Here is a 20,748-nt window from a genome sequence, read left to right as displayed (position 1 = left end):
GAAAGGGGGGGAACATGGACATCACACAGTGACTGTCACCAATCCGGCGCACGGAGAGCTCCTGCCCGAGCCAGGTCACCCCCCTGCAGAGGCCCTGGGGACCGTGAGCACAAAGGGGACATTCATAACCTGGTTCCTCAGTTCCCACTCCACAAAGCTGAGTATTGGCCGGGAATGGGCTTTTCAGTGGCACTGGAGCAGGATCAAGGAAGGGGGGCTTGCCTTCACCCCTTGGATGGCAGATAAAGCACCTGCCTCTCCCTGACACACATTCTCTGTGGGATGATGTATTCACATCCCTCCCTTGGGCTCCTTTCCCTTTCCAGCTCTGCAGCCATCCCAATGTGGGGGTTTATCTCTGGCACCTCAAATCTGCCCCCTGCAAACACTCCCTGCCCAGACCCAGGCTGGGACTTTTCCAGGGTGATTATCCAGCCAGGTATGCAGGTACAGAGCACAGGAATGCCAGGCTGGAAACTGGAGCCCCACCAGAGCCACCAGCAGGCAACAAAAAGGGCCTTTCAGAGGAGCATCTGATGCCCTGCTACGTGCAGAGGTGCCAGGGGCTCACATTTTCCTGCCTTAGAAATTGCTCAGTGGCAAATTTTCTTGCTTTTTCCTGCTCAAAATGTGTGTTAAAGTCACCAGAGGAAGTCCTGGATTCCTCCAAAACTTCCCAACAGTGAGGCAAAAGCACTGCTCCAACTGACCCACAGCTGGATGGCTTGTCCTGAAAGAGGCAAAGCCCATCCCGGGAGTCAGGTCAGTAGAAACTGCACATTTATATTATTCTGTAATATTATTATATTATAAAGCCCATCCCTGGGAGTCAGCTCAGTAGAGCCACCAAAATGCACATTTATATTGTACTGTAATACTATTATATTATAAAGCCATGGAGTGATAGGAAAAGGTGATATGGGGTCAAACTGGCAGAGTGCAGATCTAGATTAGATATGAGGAAGGAATTTTTCCCTGTGAGGGTGGGGAAGCCCTGGCACAGGTTGCTCAGAGAAGCTTTGGCTGCCTCATCCCTAGAAGTGTCCAAGCCAGGTTGGATGAAGTTTAGAGCAAACTGGGATAGTGGGAGGTATCCCTGGTGGGATGAGATTGTCTCTAAGGTCTCTCCCGATTCAAACTATTCTGGGATTTGAGGATTAATAGAGTTAACAGCTTCATCATAGATGAATGCTTGCCCTTTCCATCAGTCCTTTCCCTCCCTTTCCCAAGCTTCTTCATGTCCCCACAGTTTTCTTTGTTTAAACTCTGTATTTATCCTAATGTATGAAGGACTGTAGAGCAAGGACTTCAGTGGAAGTCATGTGGCCAAACCAATTCAGATGACATGATTTTAAATAGCATTATAATATTTTAGAAAGATGCCATATTGCAAATTCCACATGAAATAGTGTATACTTGGCATGTTGTAAATCCATTTAAATGTACTACTGACATATGTGAGATGTTCACAGCTGTCACAATGTTAGCAGCTAATAAACGCCAGAAATATAATATACATCTATACCTATACATCATATAAATATGAGGTATAAATAAACAGATAAATAGATATATAAATTATATAGATATAAATAAATAATAATATGATTAGATATATAAAAATAGATATATAGATATAAATAGATATATATAAACATAGATAAATATATCTATACATCATATAAATATGATGTATAAATAAATATAGAGATAGAAATATAGATTATATAGATATAAATAATAATATTATTAGATAAAAATAAATAGATATATAGATATAAATAGATACATAAAATATAGATAAATATATCTATACATCATATAAATATGATGCATAATGGAACATGGCAGGGCCCCAGCTTTGCCCCCAGGAGAAAAGCCCATCCCAGCCTGCTCCATGATGTGTTTCCTCAGATCCCATCCCAGCCCTGCTCTGTACTTTTCTCTCTTCCTCATGCTTTAGTTCCTGCACCCCAATTTAGAGTTTCTGCCGGGCTGCAGACTGGGAACCTGCCATGCAAGTGGGAAAAAGAGGAAAAGCAGCTGCTTGGGAGGCATTTCCTCACATTCCCGGTGGGAGGGTGTGACCTGCCAGCCCCTCCTGGCGGGGTGAGGATCCGGTGTCCCCGGGGCTGCCGGACCTGGCGGGGCCGGTCCGACCGGTCCGACCACCGTGCCAGGTCAGCGGCTGCTGCTCCAGCACTCGCACGTCTGCAGCTGGAAAACTGTGTAAATAAAGGCACTGTGTTCACTGTAATCATAGTAAATAACCTGTGCTTCCTCCTGGAGCTGCTCCAGGGCTGCTGCATCCCTGTGGTGAAGCTCTGGTTTGGGCTTGGGAATAGGAGAGCCAGGGTTTGAGGAGAGCACAGCTGGAAGAGAAGGGCTATGGTGGTGTTGTGCAGCTGGGTATTTAAAAACTGAGCAGATTAATGCAGCTGTTCAAAATAAAAAACAGGTTGTGAATGAGAGCTGTTGTCCAAGAACAGGAAAATGCTGGGAGATCATTTACCAGCAGTGACAAAACTCCAAGGAAACCTTCTTACCTGGATAGGAGGCCTTGTCACAGCTCCAGTGTCCCGGCTGGATGGAGTGGAGCCACTCGTGCTCTGCTGGTGCTCGTGGCTGTGTCAGGCTGGGGCAGGGGGAAGGTGAGACAGGGACTGATGTGGGGACAGCTGCAGGGACGGTGGCAGAGCAGGATGTCCCAAAGGAGGTCTGCAGTGAGGGACCCTGTCAGGCACGGCTGCATCCCCTGGGCTGTGAGGCGAGGGCTCAATGACACTTCCAGTGCTGGCTTTAAAAGCAGCACCAGGGGAAAACTCCTCCAGGGAAAACACTGAAAACAGGTGAATTAATGACAAGCACATTCCCAAATTTCAGCAGCTCTGAGCAATAAAACAGCAGCCTCAGCAGCAGCCCTTGACACCAGCTTTTGGGGAGATCACCGTCACCCACACTCTGTGACCCACCCCATGCCAAACCTCACCAACCTCCTGATGATTTATTCAGCTGTTTGGGGTGCATGAGTTTAGCTCTTTATCACCAAAACTCCAGCCTGGGGAGATCACCAACTAAAGCTATGGGGTGAGTCAGTGTAGAGGCAGGAAATGTCCCAGACTCAACCCTGTTTCCTTGCTGTGACCTCTCAACCCCATTCCTGATCCACAGGTTACCAGGGCAAGGCTGTGGCACGGCAGGTAAATGTCACCCAGAGATGTTGTAATGTCACCCAGAGATGATGCCAGCACTGGCACAGCTGGGTGACACACCAGGAGGTGCTGGGGACAGCACCCTCTGTGGGCACCCCACATCCCACACAACACCCCGTGCCCCCACGTGGCGTTGGGACATTTGCCTTTCTCAGTCTAAAGTCCTCGCCAGAGAAAAGGCTCCGGTGAGCACAAGAGGCTGCACAACAACGAGCGCGGTGCAAAGTGCACCAAGAGGGGCGGTCACACCTAAAACAAACACAGCCGGGGCGGAGGAACGCGGGGACTGCTCACACGGTGGCAGCAGCGCAGCACGGAGCTGCTCAAGCAGCACGGCGGGGATGCAGCAGAGACCAGGCTTGTGGGGAATGAAGCAGGGATGAGGCTGATGTGGGAATGAAGCATGGGTGATGTTGATGGGGGATGCAGCAGGGATGGGGCTGGTGTGGGATGCAGCAGAGATGAAGCTGGTGTGGGAATGAAGCAGGGATGCAGCAGGGATGAGGCTCGCAGCAAGGATGAGCCTCCTGCAGTGCCCACTGCCAGGGAAGAGCAGGGCAGGGGGACAAAGCCACCAAGAAGCCCCTCCTCAGCCCAGGACATCACAGGCACAGGGAGCGTGGCCCCTCTGCCTGCCGTGGCTCAGGTGAGGGGGGTGACCTGTGTCACCCTGCACAGGGTCTGCCACGGTTCCCACAGCACAGGGCAGAAGCCTTGCCAGGACTGGAGTGGCACTCTGACACATTCCTGGCTCCCAAAGGGCTCCCAAATCTTTTAAAGCCACAGATGGGATGGATGAGCACCCACACCCCATCCCATGCACAAAGGACAACACCAAATCTCAGTAGGGAACTGCTCCAAGTGCAGCAAATCCCACCATGGGCTGTGCCCAGCTCATGTTTGCTGTGCTCAGCAGTTGCCCTTTAATGCCACCTGTAGTTCCCATTAACGCTGGATTCCAGCTGCAGGTGATAGAGTTAGAGAACTCAGCTGGCTTCTCCTGAGTTTTTCCTACTTTTCTTTGTTCCAGCTCTCCCCATTTCAGACTGTGGCGGCTCTTACCTGCTCTGCAGCTGCTCCCAAACCCAGGAGGCCATTTCTGTCAGAAAAAGAAGAAAGAAGAAAAGGTACATTTCTTGATCTGTACTCTGATTATGGGCTTGAAGCTCATTGCAGGTTGCCTTTGCTCCAGCCTACAAAACAACCATAGACCCCAAAATGGCATCAGGCCCCACTGGAAGTGCTGGCACACCCCTACAGGTGACCAATGTAATCTGAATAATAGTAACAATAATAATTTATCAACCCCTACATTGATAACAATAATTTTTCCAGTTGGAGTACAACACTTTCTAATTTCTCCATCCTTTCTGCTGTTCTTAGTCCTTCCCATTATATTTTCCATAGCCGAATGGGACATCAGGCTGTCCTTACTTACCTTAAACCCTTGAAATCCCCATTTCATATGGATGCAGACAGTCCCAGCCTCCTGCCAGCATTCTTGCATCCAGGAGCAGGCATTTGGCTGGGAGCTGGTCCTGGGAAAAGCTGGCCAGGCTTCTCCTGAATCCTCCCATCACCCTGGAGCCCCCGAAATTCACGTGGTGCTCAGGATGTTCTGCACCCTTGTGCCACGACAGAGATGCCAACAACCCATCCAGGCTCTCCAATTAAACCACATGGAGTTCATCCATACTTTAAAATAAGCTTTATTTAGATCTTTTATAATTTTATATTTGCATCCATGCCTTCAAGGATTCTCCCCCGCTCACAGGGGGAAAAGTTAAATCTAATGTTACCCATAATTCATATGCTATTTAGCAAAGTTCTCTTTTAAATAAATCATCCTCTTAGTAATTTTTAGAATTACTTCCTAATTTACAAAAAAGCTGAAATGCAAAGGAAACTACTCGATAACAAGAAGATCACTCATCTGTTCTGGTGGTTTAGAGTTTAAATTATAAAAAACGCAAGGAGAACAAAGAAAAAAAAAACAGAACAGAACCCAAAAAAACAACAAAATATATAAAAATGCTTCTCTGCAGAGAAAAGATGCCATGGGGCAAAGCCTGGTCTGCCACCCCAGGAGAGCCTGGGGGGGCTGGTCCCTCTGTCACCCCCTCCATGGCCTCTCTGCATCATCCCTTGGAATGGAATATACAGCGCGAGGGCATCGGTTTAGTTCGTGATTTAAGACAAAATACCCTTATTTTTTTCAACCAGGGCGCAAGTATCAGAATTAAGAAAAATAATACACTATTATAGTTCATTAAATAAATCTTAATACATTTTTTTTTAAGAGCTTAAAATTATACTGTAAGCATTAAAGCATAAGGTACTTATCTTGGCATAAGCAGAGCGCGGCACGTGTTAGTGGAGAGGGGAGGCGGCTGCCGCACCGGGGGGTGGTTTGGGGGCATTTCCAAGGAATTTGGAAAAACAAGTTCCACCTGTGCTTCCAAATCACCCCAGAGCCAGAAAAACCTCCCTAGTGGGGACTCGTACCGATTTCCCCAGCCCCCTCTGACGGCAGTAACACCCCAAACTGGAGCGGGGTGGCCGGCCCTATCTGAGCAACCTCTTGGGATATGGGATATCTGGGATATCACCTTTCCCCCAGCTCGTGCCGGATCCCCCTAAAATTTACTTGAAGCAAAGGGTGAGCACCCCTCAAAAGCCGGGAAAAACAGAGGGCAAAGCTCCCACCAGCTTGCCCCCATCTGATCTCCCGGCATGTGTTTAGGTTTGCGTTTTCCAAGGCGTTAAGTGCTCCTGGGGCAGCTGAGGGAGCCCGGGCTGGGGGGTCCACAGCCCCAATCTCCCCCAACAGCAACATCCCAGGACAGTACAGTACAAACACCCCCTTCCTCCTCCCCGCCCCATCCCAACCGACGTGGAAAAATATAAAAATCCCAAAACTTCTGCAATAATTTAGTTAGAATAGCTCCTCTGGGTTTGTGCAAATAAATTAAAACAACTAAAAAGGAACGTTAAAACACTTATTTCCAGACCGGCAGGCGTAACAACCAGCCCGGGTCGCCTCCGCGGGGCTCGGCCAGGAAGACATCACAGCGAAGGAGATTTTCTTGGTGTTGTTTTTGTGTGTTTTCTCTCTAAGATCTCTCAGCTGGGCAGGTCCTTCGTCCCCAAGCGAGGACATCCCGCAGGCTGGGCTCCGGAAAACAGCGGTTTCGGACAAGAGACATCACAAGCACAAAGTGCACAATATTTCTCGTATTTACAGAGACACAGCAGTCCTTCAAGTTTCAAGTTTTGTCAAAAGAACAAGAAAAAAGAACAAAAAACCCCTCCCAAAACAAGAAAAAAAACCCCCAACCCAAACGGACAAACTGAGGCGACAACAAAGGAGTTACCAGGATGGAAAAAATCAACAAAAAAAAAAGGAAAAAAGGGAAAAAACTGAAGTTACGACACAGCTGCATCGCTCCCAAGACAACAGGTAACAGGTCCACAGGTGGGACGGGCTGTGGGTGGGGATATGTACATGTGCAGGGCCGGGAGAGGCTCTGGCGCCGTCACCAGTCCGCATCCTCCTCGATGTAGTAGTCGGGGGCCGTCCCGTCGAAGAGCCCGGGATCGAGGGACTTGCGCTGCTTCCCCCGGGCAAACACCCTGGAGATGGAGCCAAAGCCCATCTTCTCTTTCTTCTTTTTCCGTTTTTGGTCTTCCAGGTCTTCTAGAGACTGTGGGAGGGAGGACAAGACACACAAGTTTAAGCATTCAGCTTTCCTTTACCATTTTTCCCCTTCACTCACATCAAGGGTGATGGAGAATGTGGTCCCAGTCCCAAAAAATTTGAGTCCAGGTCCCAAAAAATATTTGCAGCCAGATCCCACAAAATATTTTCATCCAGGTCCAAAGTAATGTTAAGATCCTGGACCAAAATACAATAACATTCCTGAAACCTGTGTGGTGGAATTTGCAGTGTAATTGGGCCCCCTCTCCACAGCTCAGAATTTTGGCCTCTTTAATTCAACTGGATCAGGATTCCAGCTCTGGGAATAAATAGTCAGAGCATCTGTCTGGATTGCAAAAATATCCCAATGTTTTAGGGCCAAAATCCAGAAGAACAACATGCTTTGGCTGGACCTTATAAAAATCAACACTGGGATAGGCGTGAGCTCAGTGAATACCTGAGGGGCAAATTATGGGAATAGGAGACATCCCAGACTTACAGTGCAGGATGACTTCCATTCATCCCAAATTAGTTCCTCTGACCCACCACCCCCAAGTACTTTCTAGCACAGAAGGGAGTCTCACAAGCAGGATTTGAGAGGATTTGTGCCCTACCTGTACGATTGGATTGTGCAAGTTCTTCTGTACCGGTCCAGGACTGTCCCCCTATGGCACAAGGAGATGGATCCATTGAATCAACCCTGATACAGCCCAAGATCCTCCACCCCCAGGGCAAAAAGCAGCATTTGTGCAGCTGAACTGCAGTTGGAGTGGGATAAACCCTAGGGAGGCAGCTTTCCATGTCAGCCAAGCCCCAACATGCCCCACCCTGCAAACCCAATGCTGTTTTGGGAAGTGGAAGCCCCACAGAATGCCCAGAGCCCATCTCCCCAGGGCAGGGCATCAGAGCCCCAGCAGGCAGGCTGGGAAGGAGAGGCCCCACAGAATGCCCAGAGCCCATCTCCCCAAGGCAGAGCACCAAAGCCCCAGCAGGCAGGCCCTTACGTTGCAGAGTGAGTGCGTTCGATGCCGGGGGGAGTTGATGTCACTCGGCGTGGATGACCGGTCACCTTCGGCCGCTGAGGCGTCGGAGATGATGGACGGCTGCCGGGAATGGCAGGGGCTCACTCTGACTGCTGCAAGGCAGGGGGGAAACAGGGAATGAACACCAGCAAATCTCTGATGCACTTCCAAAAGAGCATGTGGTTGTGGTTTGAGCCCCACATTGGGCGCCAACTGTTCTGAGTGCCACTGAGGGAATCCCAACCAGCCCCAAGATGGTGAACAGCGAGGGGAAGACACTCTCTCGTGCCCTGGGGGTATGGAAGGCAGTTAGGCTGATCCCTGGGGGTACAGAAAGCAGCCAAGCTGATTGCCTGCAGCAGAGGAGACACTGGAACAATGGTGGAAGATGAAGGGGTTGACTCTTAGCAGAGATTAATCCAAGGTTTATTCTAGGAGCTCTGAGGAGCACCTACAGCTCAGGGAGGCCTCCTGCTGAGAGCCTTGGGAGAGGTGCCAAGGTTGCATTTAAAGGGAGGCAGAAACCTAAAGTAGATAACATTTTACTAACCAATAAGTGACCCTAAGGGATGGATACTGGGGGACAGATATTTAGGATAGCGTATGGAAAAACACTTGGGGGGTTAACCCCTGGCCTCTGGCTAATCACTCGATGTCCTAGACTGAAAGTTCTAGATGGAGGGGATGGGATGCTGAGTGACTGACAGAGAGCCAGGGTGGGGATTTGGGGATGATCTGAGCAAAGGAAAGGGATTACACAGGTAGAGGGAGGGGGTACAATCTGGGGTAACCATTTGGGAAAAATACGGGGATACAAAACCAAAACTATTACAGAGTATTACAAAATATAAAAGCATACTACAACAGGGAGGGGTGGTTTGGACCATCTTTCCTCCCCAGAAGGGGTTTGGCACTGAGGATTTGCCATCTGAGGGGTGCCCACCTTGCCGGTCCGCCGAGTGCTGGGGGTGTGAGTGGTAGAGGGTCTGCTGGCTCTGCCGGATGGCGGCGGTCAGCGGGAGGTCAGCCTGCATCACCCACTCCTGGTTGCCGTTCAGCACCGTCTCACCAGGCATGGCCAAGGAATGGCGCTTGGGCACGTCCTTGGTCAGCGTAGCCAGGGACTGCTTGGCCTGGGGAAGGACATTAGGACATTGAGGTGGTGGTGGGGGAGTGGGAAAACCATGTGAACATCTCCTAGAGCAGCAGAACAAGCAGTAACACAGTGCACAGCAAACCCACCCTCCTGGGCAAGCAAAGATACCAACTCTGCCGCTCCCCATGCCAGGGATATCAAGTTATTTTTGAGTGATCCCCACGCCAGAGATATCAAGCTCCTTTTGAGAGATGGAATATTTTCCTCTCAGTATTGCAGTAGTGCAGTCACTGCAGCAAGCACTGAGATCTGTACAAATGATCCAGCTCACCATGGCCAGCTCGGCCTCCAGCTCCTTCATGCGGTTGTCCTTCAGGTCGAGCTGGGAGCGGAGGGCGCTGGCGTGGTCCGTGGCCTCCTTGGCCTGCCGCCTCAGCTCCCACTTCTCCCGCTCCAGGAGATCCTTCTCCTTGGCCAGGGCCTTCACTGCGTCCTCGCTCTCCTGCTGGGACAGGGGTGGCCGTCAGGAAGGGAAAATTTAACTAAAAACTCCTCTGCCACAACCCCTTTGGGGACCACACAACCACGAGCAGTATCTTTGGTGTCACAAATGCTCTGTGCTGACAGGAATGTCAACTCTTTTTGGGGAGATCCAAAATGCAACTGTTCCCCAAAAAGAAATGCTCACTGTGCACCTGGTTAAAATTACATAAAATCCCACAGCTCTGGCTCTCTTTCCTCCATTTAACCTTAAACTGCTGTGGTCCATCCCCACCCCTCCAAGAGCCCAGCTGGGGCTTTAGTGGGATTTTGCCAGACTACAAACCAGCTTTCCCACTCAGCCCTCTGTGCCACGAGAGCACAGCGTGGGCTCTGCACTCACTTTCCTGTGCTGCTCGTAGTTGCGGATGAAGTCGCGGAGCTGCTCCTCCCGGCTCTCCAGCGTGGCGTACAGCTGCTGCATCTGGCTCACCAGGTCTGTCTTCTCCCCCTTCAAGCGCTTGCGGTCGGCTTTCATGGCTGTGGGAGAGAGGGTCACTCCAGCATGGCAGCCCCTTGGCTCCATCTCTTTTATTTTTCAAGGAAAAAGCACCAAAATGACAATTCTGGAGGTTGGGCTGGGAGAAGATGCCAAATTCACTCCCATTGCTGCACCCTTCAAAATGCTCCTCGTCACAGCCCACCCTCCAAAGGGCAGCTCAGACCTTGGAAAAGGAGGCTTGGGAGCAAAACTGCAGCCTCAGCCTCAGGGCCTGGCACAGGAAAACCTGCTGCTCCCTTTCCAGGATAAATAAACCACAACCAGTTTATTTTTAGCAGTGAGGCAGATTCCAGAGCGCTCCCACGAGCCCAGGGCACGGCTCCCTGTGTGTCCCCTTCCAGCTCAGGGATGCTGTGTTGGGATGAGGGGATGGAGCAGAGGCACGTGGGATGTGATGGGTGATTCAACAGCCCTGAGAGGAACCCAAAACCTTCATGTTTTCCCTCCTCATTGCACCAGTGAGGGATGCTTGCTGACCACCGACCCCAGGACAGCCATGAAAGCCAAATCCAGGGAGAATTACAGAAATCTCATGTAGGACAAGGAGTTTTGGTCACTTCTGTACATCAGTGCTTTACCCAGAACTGAACCTGGTCCTTGGCAGTGCTGCAGAAGTGCCCTGTGGCTCCCTGCTCCAGCTACACCCCACATCACCAAAATAATGCCCAGTTTAGGATTCAGATCACAAATATTTCATTATATATCCCTGCTTTTCCAACCTGCTAACTCAGGGACGCCATGAAACACCCTCTGCCCCTCCAACTGTCCCTGCACTCATTGTATTGAATCACTGAGTCTTGCAAGTTGTTTGTGTTATTCAAAAAATCCTAAATGCCCCCACAACTCTCCAGAGAAAAACAACCCCAAAGCCACCAGGGGCTGTGGATACTACAAAACCTGCCAGAAGATGCTGCAGCACCATGAGTGGGACCTGTCTCCATGCACACATCCAACCTTTCTCCATTAGATTACAGAAATCAAGGCAGCTGTTTCAGCCCACACTGTGTTTTCTACCTGCTGTAATGAGTCACTTCATCTGGGGCTTAAACTGCACGTCAGGAACATTTGGGTTCCTCTCAACACTGTAAGGAAAGGAGGGGGTTTGCAGGTGAGAGGAGAAAAAGATAGGGGAAAAAATCAGACAAAATAGTGGAGGGAGAGGGAGATGCTTTGGACTATAGGGATTTTTATCTGTTAAAATCCAAGAGATGAAACTCTTTGGATCAACTATTCTGACAGTAAGCACTGGAGATAAAACAGAACACCACAAACCAGAAAATGAGGTAGGAAATGCTGCAAAAATTCACATTGTCCTGTGACAAGGAGCTCTTGGGAGTCTTCCTTGCCCACTTCAATGAACACGACTCCTCCTGGGACAGCTCCGCTCTTCCGACACCAGGACTTCCCTTGCTTTATTCCCATCTTAGGAAATTCCTACAGAAACCCTCTAAAAACAATCACAACCACACCCATGCCTTTGCAAAAGGCCTTTCCCACTGCCTGTGTGTACTTAACCACCACCTTCCCCAGCCCAACTCTTTCACAGGAACTAAAAACTTGCTAAAAATAAAAATTAATGATAAATTGACCAAACCATAGTGGGGTGAGATCCAGACCCCACAGACACATATGTATCTATATATGTAAAATTTAATTTCCTCAAGGATACTCAGAGGCTCTTACAAAAGTTTAAGTCACATTTGCCAATCTCTGATGCTGGAGGCAACAAAAAGAATCCTAATGAACTTAATTAAATAGTGAGTCCCCTATAGCATACAAACTCCTTTAATTAGTGGCAGTGTTCATGGCCCGTAAAGATTTACAGAAAACACTTAATCATTTGCCAATAATAAAAAGAAAATGCTCTGAAGTACTATTAGAAGAAGGGTAACTATATCCCAAGGTTGAATATGTTTTGATATACCAATATTTACCAATATTTATGCCAATGTATCAATATTACAAGAAGATTATGAGGTTTGAGTATTGAAAGAGCAGATTTTTTCCTATTAACCCAACAGGACAATTTACCATTCACTGCATTTCATATCTGAGAGATTTGCTGAAATTAACAGACTTTTTTTTGCTCCCCTCTATTGCTCTCCTTCCTCCAAGAACGATTAGCTCCTAAGCTTAAAGAAGATTTATCAGTCATTTGAGAACTTCATTCCAAGCCAAATTAATAGGAAATTAATTGAAAAAGGCAGGAGAAAAATAAAAAGTGAGGCAGAAGTGAGCTGTGAGGGCTGCCAGCAGCTCCTGGACCGAGCCCCACTTGCTGCAGCAGCTTAATTTGTCCTTAGCAAACAAGCCCAGCTAATTACTCAGTCAGGGAAAACGAGCCTTTCCAATCCATGGCCAGCCAAGGAGGGATAAAGCAGATTTTCCCTGGCTATCGTGTCCATCTGAGGAGGTGAAATGGCTTTTTCCTTTAATCTGATGATCCAGGGCCAGGTTTCTATATCCCAAACCTCCACAAGTGTCCAAATAAACTCCCCCAGCCCATTGGCACAGCAGGCTCTGGACAAACCTCTGACCTCTTCATAAACCCAAGAAAAGAAGCAAGAAATCCTAAACCCAGCCCATGAGTGGAAAGTACTTCTCTTCCTTGCATTATTAATTTTCCCCTCCCTCCAGCACGTGGCAGAAGGAGAGGGGGGAGCCAGCAGCCCCCCTTGGACTCAGCAGCTCAGCACCAGCCCTGGCACCAAGGGATGGGGGAGATGGGTTGGGATGGGCTGGGTGAACCCCCCCAGCTCCCACCACCATCCCCACCTGCACCAGCTCACCCTGCCCTGGTGTTATCTGAGCTTCCACCTCCTGCCACTCGATCCTCTCTCGGTCCTTTGGGAGAAGGATGATGGGCACAGAGGTAACGGGACCAGCTCTGAGCTGGGCTCCTCCTGCAGCCCAAACAATTAAAATCCACACCCTCAGCACCTTTTATTCCCAGTTCTAGATGAGGAGCCAAAATCCAGTGGCTTCACTGGAGAGGCACAGCCCTGTCTGGGACAGCAGCAGGGCTGGAAGCCCCCAGTGATGCCACCACTGGCCCCAGGCTGACCTCACCATCCAACAGCTTCCAGCTGGGAATCGGCTCCTGTATCCTAAACCCAGGCATCTCCCCCAGGATGGGGGCGGCTCTAAATACTGCCTTCCCTCTTTGAGATAAATAGTGTCAGATGAAGGGGATACCAATTACAGAACATCCTGATGTAGAAGGGACCCACAAGGATCACTGATGTCCAACCCATGGCCCCACCATCCAGCCAAGGTTCCCTTAGAGGACATATGAGTAATAATTAGTTTCACTACCTTTACTAATGTGATATTAGATGAAAAACTACTGCTTGAACTACAGAAGCAGCATCTCTGCCCAGTTTCACACTCCTGGGATGAGGCAGCAATGCCCAGACACACACCAGGGCACTGACAGAAGATGCAGCACACCCCTGAACTCCAAAGAGCAGCTTCCCCTGACTCCCATCCACTTCCAAGTCCTTCTCTCACCCCACACAATGTGAATTTTCATGCCAGGAACAGAATCAGGGCTGACTTTCTCACTTACTGAATCACACACACATTTTCTGATGCAGGGCAGGGCCTCCTTGGGGAGCATGGCTGAGCCCCAGAGACCCCCCGTGCAACAGGAATGTGCAAACCCATCCTGTCCCATTAACATTTACTTAATTTCTCCTGTTTCTTCCTTGCAGCCATGAAATCCAATATTGTCACCATGACTAACCCATAAAATCAGGATGGCAGTGCTGCTCCTTGCTTTGCAATTAAAGAGCCCTGTGAGGTCCCTGGGGCAGCTGTCACCAGCAGGAAGATCTTGACATTGAAAATATCAACATTCCATGGTGTCAGGCAGAGCCAGCACTCTCTCCTGGGGGTGTGGAGGTTTGGAGCAGGCAGGAAATTAGGGCCCAATGTCAAATTTCAGGAAAAAGTGAGATGAGGCAATTCTTCATCAGGGAGTTTAGCTGGTAACAGCCAAGGGCTTTCCAAACCTCACCCAGCAGTCAACGAGCTGATCAATGACTTCTGAAAACTTCAGGTAGGTCTTCAAAGGAGAACAACAGGTTTTCTGTAGAGATCCAGGTCCTTAGAGTGGAGATGGCTTCCTTGGCTGGGTCCACAGCTGGGACATCCATCTGCCAGGACATCCATCCAGTGGGACACCCATCTTCTGGGACACCCATCTGCCAGGCCATACATCCTTCTGGGATATCCATCTGATGCCACCTCATCTTCTGGGTCATCCATCCACTGGGACACCCATTTCTTTATTACTCACCCCCTCACTGCAGCAAGTTGAGGGTGCTGTGGATCTCTGTATGAGACTTTCCCCGGCCCAAATACTATTTCTGAAGAATCACAGCTTTGAGTTGAAGGTGAGAGAAGGAGAAAACCAGGCTACAACTCATTCATGGAGCACACACAAAGTTGGTTCATGCCTTTCCAAGAAGCAGGGAAAGCCAGCCTGAGGTTTCCAGGCTGGCATCAAAAAGGAAACAGAAACCAGGTTTGCTCTCGGTGTGATAATCCCGCAGGCGAGCTCCAGCAGATTGGATAAAGCTTCCCAGAAATGGGGTTTGTGCCATTAGCCCACATGCTCATGGATGTTACCCAGCCAAGAGGCTCCTCAAGTCCCCCAGGCACTTGGGCACAGTCCCTGCCCACAGCAGGAGCAGCAGTGATAAAGCTGTCTGCAACTTCTCCCATCAAGGATTTCCACACCAGAAAACCAGACCACATCCACACCTTTCCAGCCAGGATGGGGGAAATAATAACTGCACAAATGCTGGAAGCACAATTCAGAGTCCCAGCCGTGGCAGAAGTGGAGAGGGAGGTAGGATGTAGCACGATGGGATTTTAATTGGATGTTAATGGAATAAAAAAAGTGCAAGAGATGGAATTAGCCCAGGAAAAAAGTGGAATAAAGACACACAAAGCACAAGCTGACAGAAATAAAGGAACTGGTGGAGTTGCTCCTGCAGAGCATCCTGTGCTGGGCCAGATCCCTGTCCCTACACTGCACAGCAAGGACTTGTTACACATCACAGAGAAGATGCAGCACAGGCTTATCAGCTTTATCCTGTGCCAAATGCTGTTGAGAAGGGCTGGAAATGCATCTCCAAAGGGGGACAATGAACCCACCCCCATGGAGCCCATCACAAACCAAACCCTGTGTGGTTGTGCAAAGTAAAGGCTCTTAAAAACTGCTGGAGCCCCCAAAAGCAAACCTGAGCAGCAAACCCTCTGTGCTTCCCTCTGCAGCACAGCCCAGCAAGCCAAGATCCATCTGAACCAGCTGCACTGCACTTCCAGGCTCAGAGCCAGCCATGATGACAGATTTCCATATAATTTATCTGCTAATGACATTCCACAGGACCCACCATGGATCGTGGGCTGCTGCAGCCTCTGCTGCTGGTGTGGGGCAGCCTTTGGTGAGGAGGATGTGGGGCTGGGGATGCAGGACACAACTGACACAGATCCCTGAACGACAGGACAGTGTGGCCAAGGCTCCCTGTGCTCCTGGCACAGCCTTATCCCACACTCAGAGCCATGGTTTCCCCACTGTGTCCACCAGCAGCTCCATCTCCCCTGGCAGACCCAGCCACCAGGCGCCGTTTTCCCTCCACTTTTAGCTTTGTTTCTCTCTGCACAATTTTTCACAGAAAGGAAAAAGGATTTTTTTCCCCCTCCAGCTGCTGAGCTCGTTTTCAAGTTATCCATCTCAGCCACTGCTGCCAAGCCTGCTCTGCTGCCCAGAGCCTCCAGCCCAGATCCAGCCTGGACAACTTTCCCAAAACCACAAAAGCTTCTCAATATTGCAGGACAGGGAAGGAGCATCAATTGAGAAAAGCTTCTTGCAGTGTGCCCATTCAAGTGTCAGCTGAGATTCTCTCTTCCTAGCCACCACACCTGCAGAGAAGTCCTGGAAAACCAAGCTCAGAGGCTTGAATATTGGCAAACAAAAGTGCAATTAAACCCCAACATTATATTCCTTAAATACTCACAATTTTCAAGCCAAATTCACTTTTTCTCTGGACTATCCTCCACAGAAGCACATACAGAAGCTTCTGAGATGACTTCTTACTCTTTTTTTTTTGTAACTAGTATTATAATAGTTCTGCTTTTCTGCATTTTGCATTTATCAGCACTTCCCCCCCTGCCCCATCCACATGGAGCAAATATTCCCTAATTAAGATTTTTCTCCTCCAATTACAATTCTATAAACCCAGAGCATTTCCTGCTGCCTGAGGCTGCACTGGTGGTGTGGTGGGAGGCAGGATTTTGGAGGTATTTTCTCTGTTGCTGATTTATAGGGATATTTTTGTACATTAGAGAGTGATAACAAAATTTCCTGAAGTCCTTTCCCCAAATACTGACTCAGCCCAATTCCCTGTGCCTTGGAGCATCTCAGCATCCTGGGCAGGGGGAGATGCAGAGGCCCCACAGCTCCCCACGTGCTGCTCAGCCTCTGAGCCTGAAAACTTTTGACAGCTTCTCCTCATAATCCTCAAATATGAGCTGACAAGTGCAAGTTACACTCGGCATGCTGGGGATTGCAGATGATATTTAGGGCCAGGGTTTGATGAGTGAGAGCCTTCCCTGCTCAGGATCATCCCCTGGCTCCAGCTAACAAACCATCCTGCCTGGATTTATTGGCAGCTTGGTTTTAGAGCAGAAAAGCTGCAATGTTGTATTTTGCTCCACACACCCCAGTCCCAGGGCTTGCAGTGCTGGTAAGGAAGGGGGAGCACAGTCCCAGCTGACACAAAACCTCCCCAAGGCAGGCATGAAGGAAGGAGGAGAGCCTGAATGTCACCTGGAGGGAACCCCATGTGGGACAAGGAAAGCTGCAGTCACCAGGAAACTCACAGCTTCCCTCCTGCAAGTCTCAGGGGCTCAAATCCAGCCCAAATCCCATCACCAGCTGCATTTCAGCTGCTGCCTTGGCTCTATCCTACAGCTGTGGAGGAATTCCTTTGCAGTGCTGCAATCAGCCCTCACATCCCACTTTCCAGCCCACTGCTGCACCCCAGTCCTTGCCAGCTCCACACCAGCCCTTGCTGGGGCAGGAAAGCAGGGGGGTCCCAGGGACACCAAACCCCCAGCAGGAGCAGCTGAGGAATGCACTCTGCAGAGTCCAAGTGAAAATGTTGACTTTTCCTTCCCTCATTAATCAACATTTTGAAACTTGAGGGTGCTGGGGAGAGGTGCAGCTGAGGGAGATACAGCCCATACCTGTGGAAACCCAGGGCACTGGGAATATTTCTGTGTCTGCTCTGGGGTGCCCTGACCCCCAGGGCAGCACTGACTCTGACCCTCATTCATGGAGAAAGTTTCCCAGACTTCAAGATAGACTGGAACCCACAAAAGTGTGAAATAGATTATGGAGAGTAGTGTAGGTGTGTCACTTGGTGAGAAATTGAGGGTTTGGGATTTTTAGTATGTTGTGGATGGAATCAAGCTGGAGGGCTCAGGGTGTCATCCTGGGTTTCTTCTTCCTTCTTCTTCTCCATGGGTTTGGGTGGCATTTTGTAATTGGGCAGAAAAGTCTGCATTGCAGCTCTTTGGGATCAGTTATTGGGTTAAAAGGGGAAATAATCTAGATGTCAGTTCTTAATTGGAAAGTTTAGATTTAAAAGCCCTTGTACCAAGAGATTGTTGGCCATTTTGTGCCTCCTAATGAAAAGCTGCAGAGCTCACAGCAGTGAGACTGTTTCACTGATAAGAAATAATAAACACCTGAGTGTGAACACAAACTACTGTCTCAGTGCCTTCAATGCAGACCCAGAGAAACCCACAACTGGAACCCCCACACTCACCCTGCAGAGCCTCCTTGGCACGTGCCAGCTCCTGCTCCTTCTGTGCCAGCTGCACCTTCAGCTCGGTGGCCGAGAGCACCTCTGGGGATTTGCTGCCGTGGGTCTCCTCCAGGTCCTTGCTCAGCATTTCCTTCATTTGCCGGAGCAGGTGCACCTCCTCCTGCAGCTGGGCCACCTCCTCCCGCAGCAGCGCTGGAGGAAGAAGGGACACAATGGCAGGAAGTGAGAGCCAGCTCCGGCACAGCCCCAGCTCCTGCTGCAAACCCAGACCCTGGGGAAATGCTGCTGGGATTTTCTGAGCCCCCATCGAAGGGAGGAAGTGATGAATCTGACTCCATGTTCTTAGAAGGCTAATTTATTATTTTATGATCTATATCATATTAAAGAATACTAAACCAAACTAAACTAAACTATACTTGGGGGCTGGTCGACAGCCAGTTGAATACGAGCCAGCAATGTGCCTTGGTGGCCAAGAAGGCCAATGGCTCCTGGCCTGTGTCAGGAATGGTGTGGCCAGCAGGAGCAGGGAGCTCATTCTGCCCCTGTGCTGGGCACTGGTGAGGGCACACCTGGAGTGCTGTGTCCAGCTATGGCCCCTCAGTTTGGAAAGCATGTTGAGATGGAGTCAACGAGGCTGGAGAGGGGCTGGGAACACAAACCCTGTGAGGAACCACTGAGGGAGCTGGGGGTGTTTAGCCTGGAGAAAAGGAGGCTCAGAGGTGACCTTATTGCTCTCTACACCTTCCTGAAGGGAGGCTGCAGACAGGTGGGGTTGGTCTCTGACAGAACCAAAGGACAAAGTCTCAAGTGATGTCAGGGAAGGTACAGGTTGGACATCAGGAAAAAATTTTTCACCCAAAGAATAATAAAGTACTGGAATGCTCATCCCAGGGAGGTGGTAGAATCACCATCTCTGGATGTGTTTAAATAAAGCCTGGACATGGCACTTGGTGCTGTAGTCTAGGTGAGGTGTTAGGGCATAGGTTGGACTTCATGATTTTAGAGGTCGCTTCCAACCTCATTATTCTCTGATTCTGTGATTCTGTAAAGAATTCAGAAAGGATACAGACAGAAGGCTAAAAGATAATAATGAAAAAACTCGTGACTCCCTCCAGAGCCTCAACACAGCTGGGTCATTATTGGCCAATAAGTTACAACAATTCAAATGAAACCAATGAACAATCACCTGTTGGTAAACAATGTCCAAACCACACTCCAAAGCAGCAAAACACAGGAGAAGCAAATGAGATAATATTGTTTTCCTTTTTCTCTGAGGCTTCTCAGCTTCCCAGGAGAATCCTGGGCAAGGGGATTTTTCCAGAAAATATGGCAGTGACAGGGCAGCCCCTCCCTGCTGGCAAACCTGCACCACATGGGACTGGAGAAGGAGGATGGGATGGATGTGCTGGGAAGGCACTAGGAGAAGACAGGGAGCCTCCACTGGGTGATGGTTTTAGCATTAAAAAAATAAAAATAGTTGTTACTATGTAATAGTAAGAAGAAACCAAGAAGGACTTTCCTATCCAAAGCACCCACTGACAGGGCTGGGGTCCAACAGAGTCTCCTGAGCTCCCACACATCTCAGCTCTGCCTCCAGCCGCCCACATGCTCAGGGAATATTTAACAAAACCACTGTGAGACTGGGAAAGGGAAGCTGATGCTTCCATCCACAGCCCCAAATCCTGAATTTTGCAGATTTACACCCAGTCACTGCTCACTCCTCCAAGCTGCTACACTGCAGGAGTATCCTGGCAGAACCCAGCTGGGATCTCCTCCATATGAAGCACTGGAGGAAAGCTCCAGCACCTCATTTCCTACAGCTGCACTCACTGTTTAGTGCAATAAAGTGCTTTTCTGCTATTCCCACATTGCACCCATCACCCTCATCCTGCAAAACACTTTCAGGCTGTGCAGGTGCCACTGCAATCCTTCCTCTGAGTCTGACTTTGCTCTCCCTCCCCTTTAAAAACAGGTGTAGAAAAGCTTTTTCACATCCCAAATATGCTTATTGATTTCATAGAATCCCAGAATGGTTTGGACTGGAAGGCACCTTGGAGACCCTCCAGTCCCATCCCCTGCCATAGGCAGGGACACTTTCCAGTAGATTGAGTTGCTCTAAGTCCAACCTGGACTTGAACACTTCCAGGGGAGAGACATCCACATCTGTATTGGTAATTATTCCAATACACATCCTCTTAAGTTGGCATCATGGACACGGGGAGAAAAAAATGCCCCCATCAGCACCCACGTCACAATTACCAGAAAAACAAAACAAAAATTAAACCCAAACACTCCCTCTCCAAACCACCACGGCTGTGTCCTTTCCCCAGTGCCCCTGAGTAGCAGTGAGCCTGGAGGACACCAAGGAGACATGGAACACAGGGATTTTTCTCCTTGTTCTTCCTCAGGGCTGTTTCCCGTCCAGCTGGGGAGGTGACACTGGTGGCAGGACAGGGAGAGCAGCAGGACAGGGAGGGCAGCAGGACAGGACAGAGAGAACAGCAGGACAGGACAGGACAGGGAGAGCAGCAGGACAGGACAGGGAGGGCAGCAGGACAGGACAGGGAGGGCAGCAGGACGGGACAGGGAGGGCAGCAGGACAGGGAGAGCAGCAGGACGGGACAGGGGAGAGAAGCAGGACAGGACAGGACAGGGAGAGCAGCAGGACAGGACAGGGAGAGCAGCAGGACGGGACAGGGAGGGCAGCAGGACAGGACAGGGGAGAGGAGCAGGACAGGACAGGACAGGGAGGGCAGCAGGACAGGACAGGGAGGGCAGCAGGACAGGACAGGGAGAGCAGCAGGACAGGACAGGACAGGGAGAGGCAGCTCCCCCCGG

The 20,748-nt window shown here is 49.8% G+C and overlaps 1 protein-coding gene across 1 annotated transcript in view; it reads right to left on the bottom strand.

The window, feature by feature from the left end:
- Nucleotides 1–4,905: 4,905 nt before the first annotated feature.
- KAZN (kazrin, periplakin interacting protein) overlaps nucleotides 4,906–20,748 on the bottom strand; it is a 226,027-nt gene continuing 210,184 nt past the window's right edge. The window contains exons 4-10 of the mRNA XM_054291991.1: nucleotides 17,911–18,102; nucleotides 9,911–10,047; nucleotides 9,359–9,529; nucleotides 8,875–9,064; nucleotides 7,914–8,044; nucleotides 7,524–7,574; nucleotides 4,906–6,916 (exon numbers count right to left, since the gene is read on the bottom strand). Coding sequence (XP_054147966.1) covers nucleotides 6,749–6,916; nucleotides 7,524–7,574; nucleotides 7,914–8,044; nucleotides 8,875–9,064; nucleotides 9,359–9,529; nucleotides 9,911–10,047; nucleotides 17,911–18,102 — 1,040 coding nt within the window. The 3' untranslated portion in view covers nucleotides 4,906–6,748. The remainder of the gene's footprint in view (nucleotides 6,917–7,523; nucleotides 7,575–7,913; nucleotides 8,045–8,874; nucleotides 9,065–9,358; nucleotides 9,530–9,910; nucleotides 10,048–17,910; nucleotides 18,103–20,748) is intronic.

This window comes from Melozone crissalis, unplaced genomic scaffold (genome assembly GCF_028551555.1).
Source record: "Melozone crissalis strain CALT ecotype California unplaced genomic scaffold, PUWL_Pcris_2 ptg000107l_1, whole genome shotgun sequence".
Lineage (NCBI taxonomy): Eukaryota > Metazoa > Chordata > Aves > Passeriformes > Passerellidae > Melozone > Melozone crissalis.
The sequence above is the reverse complement of the archived record's forward strand: the minus strand, read 5'-3'. Positions and strand labels throughout refer to the sequence as shown.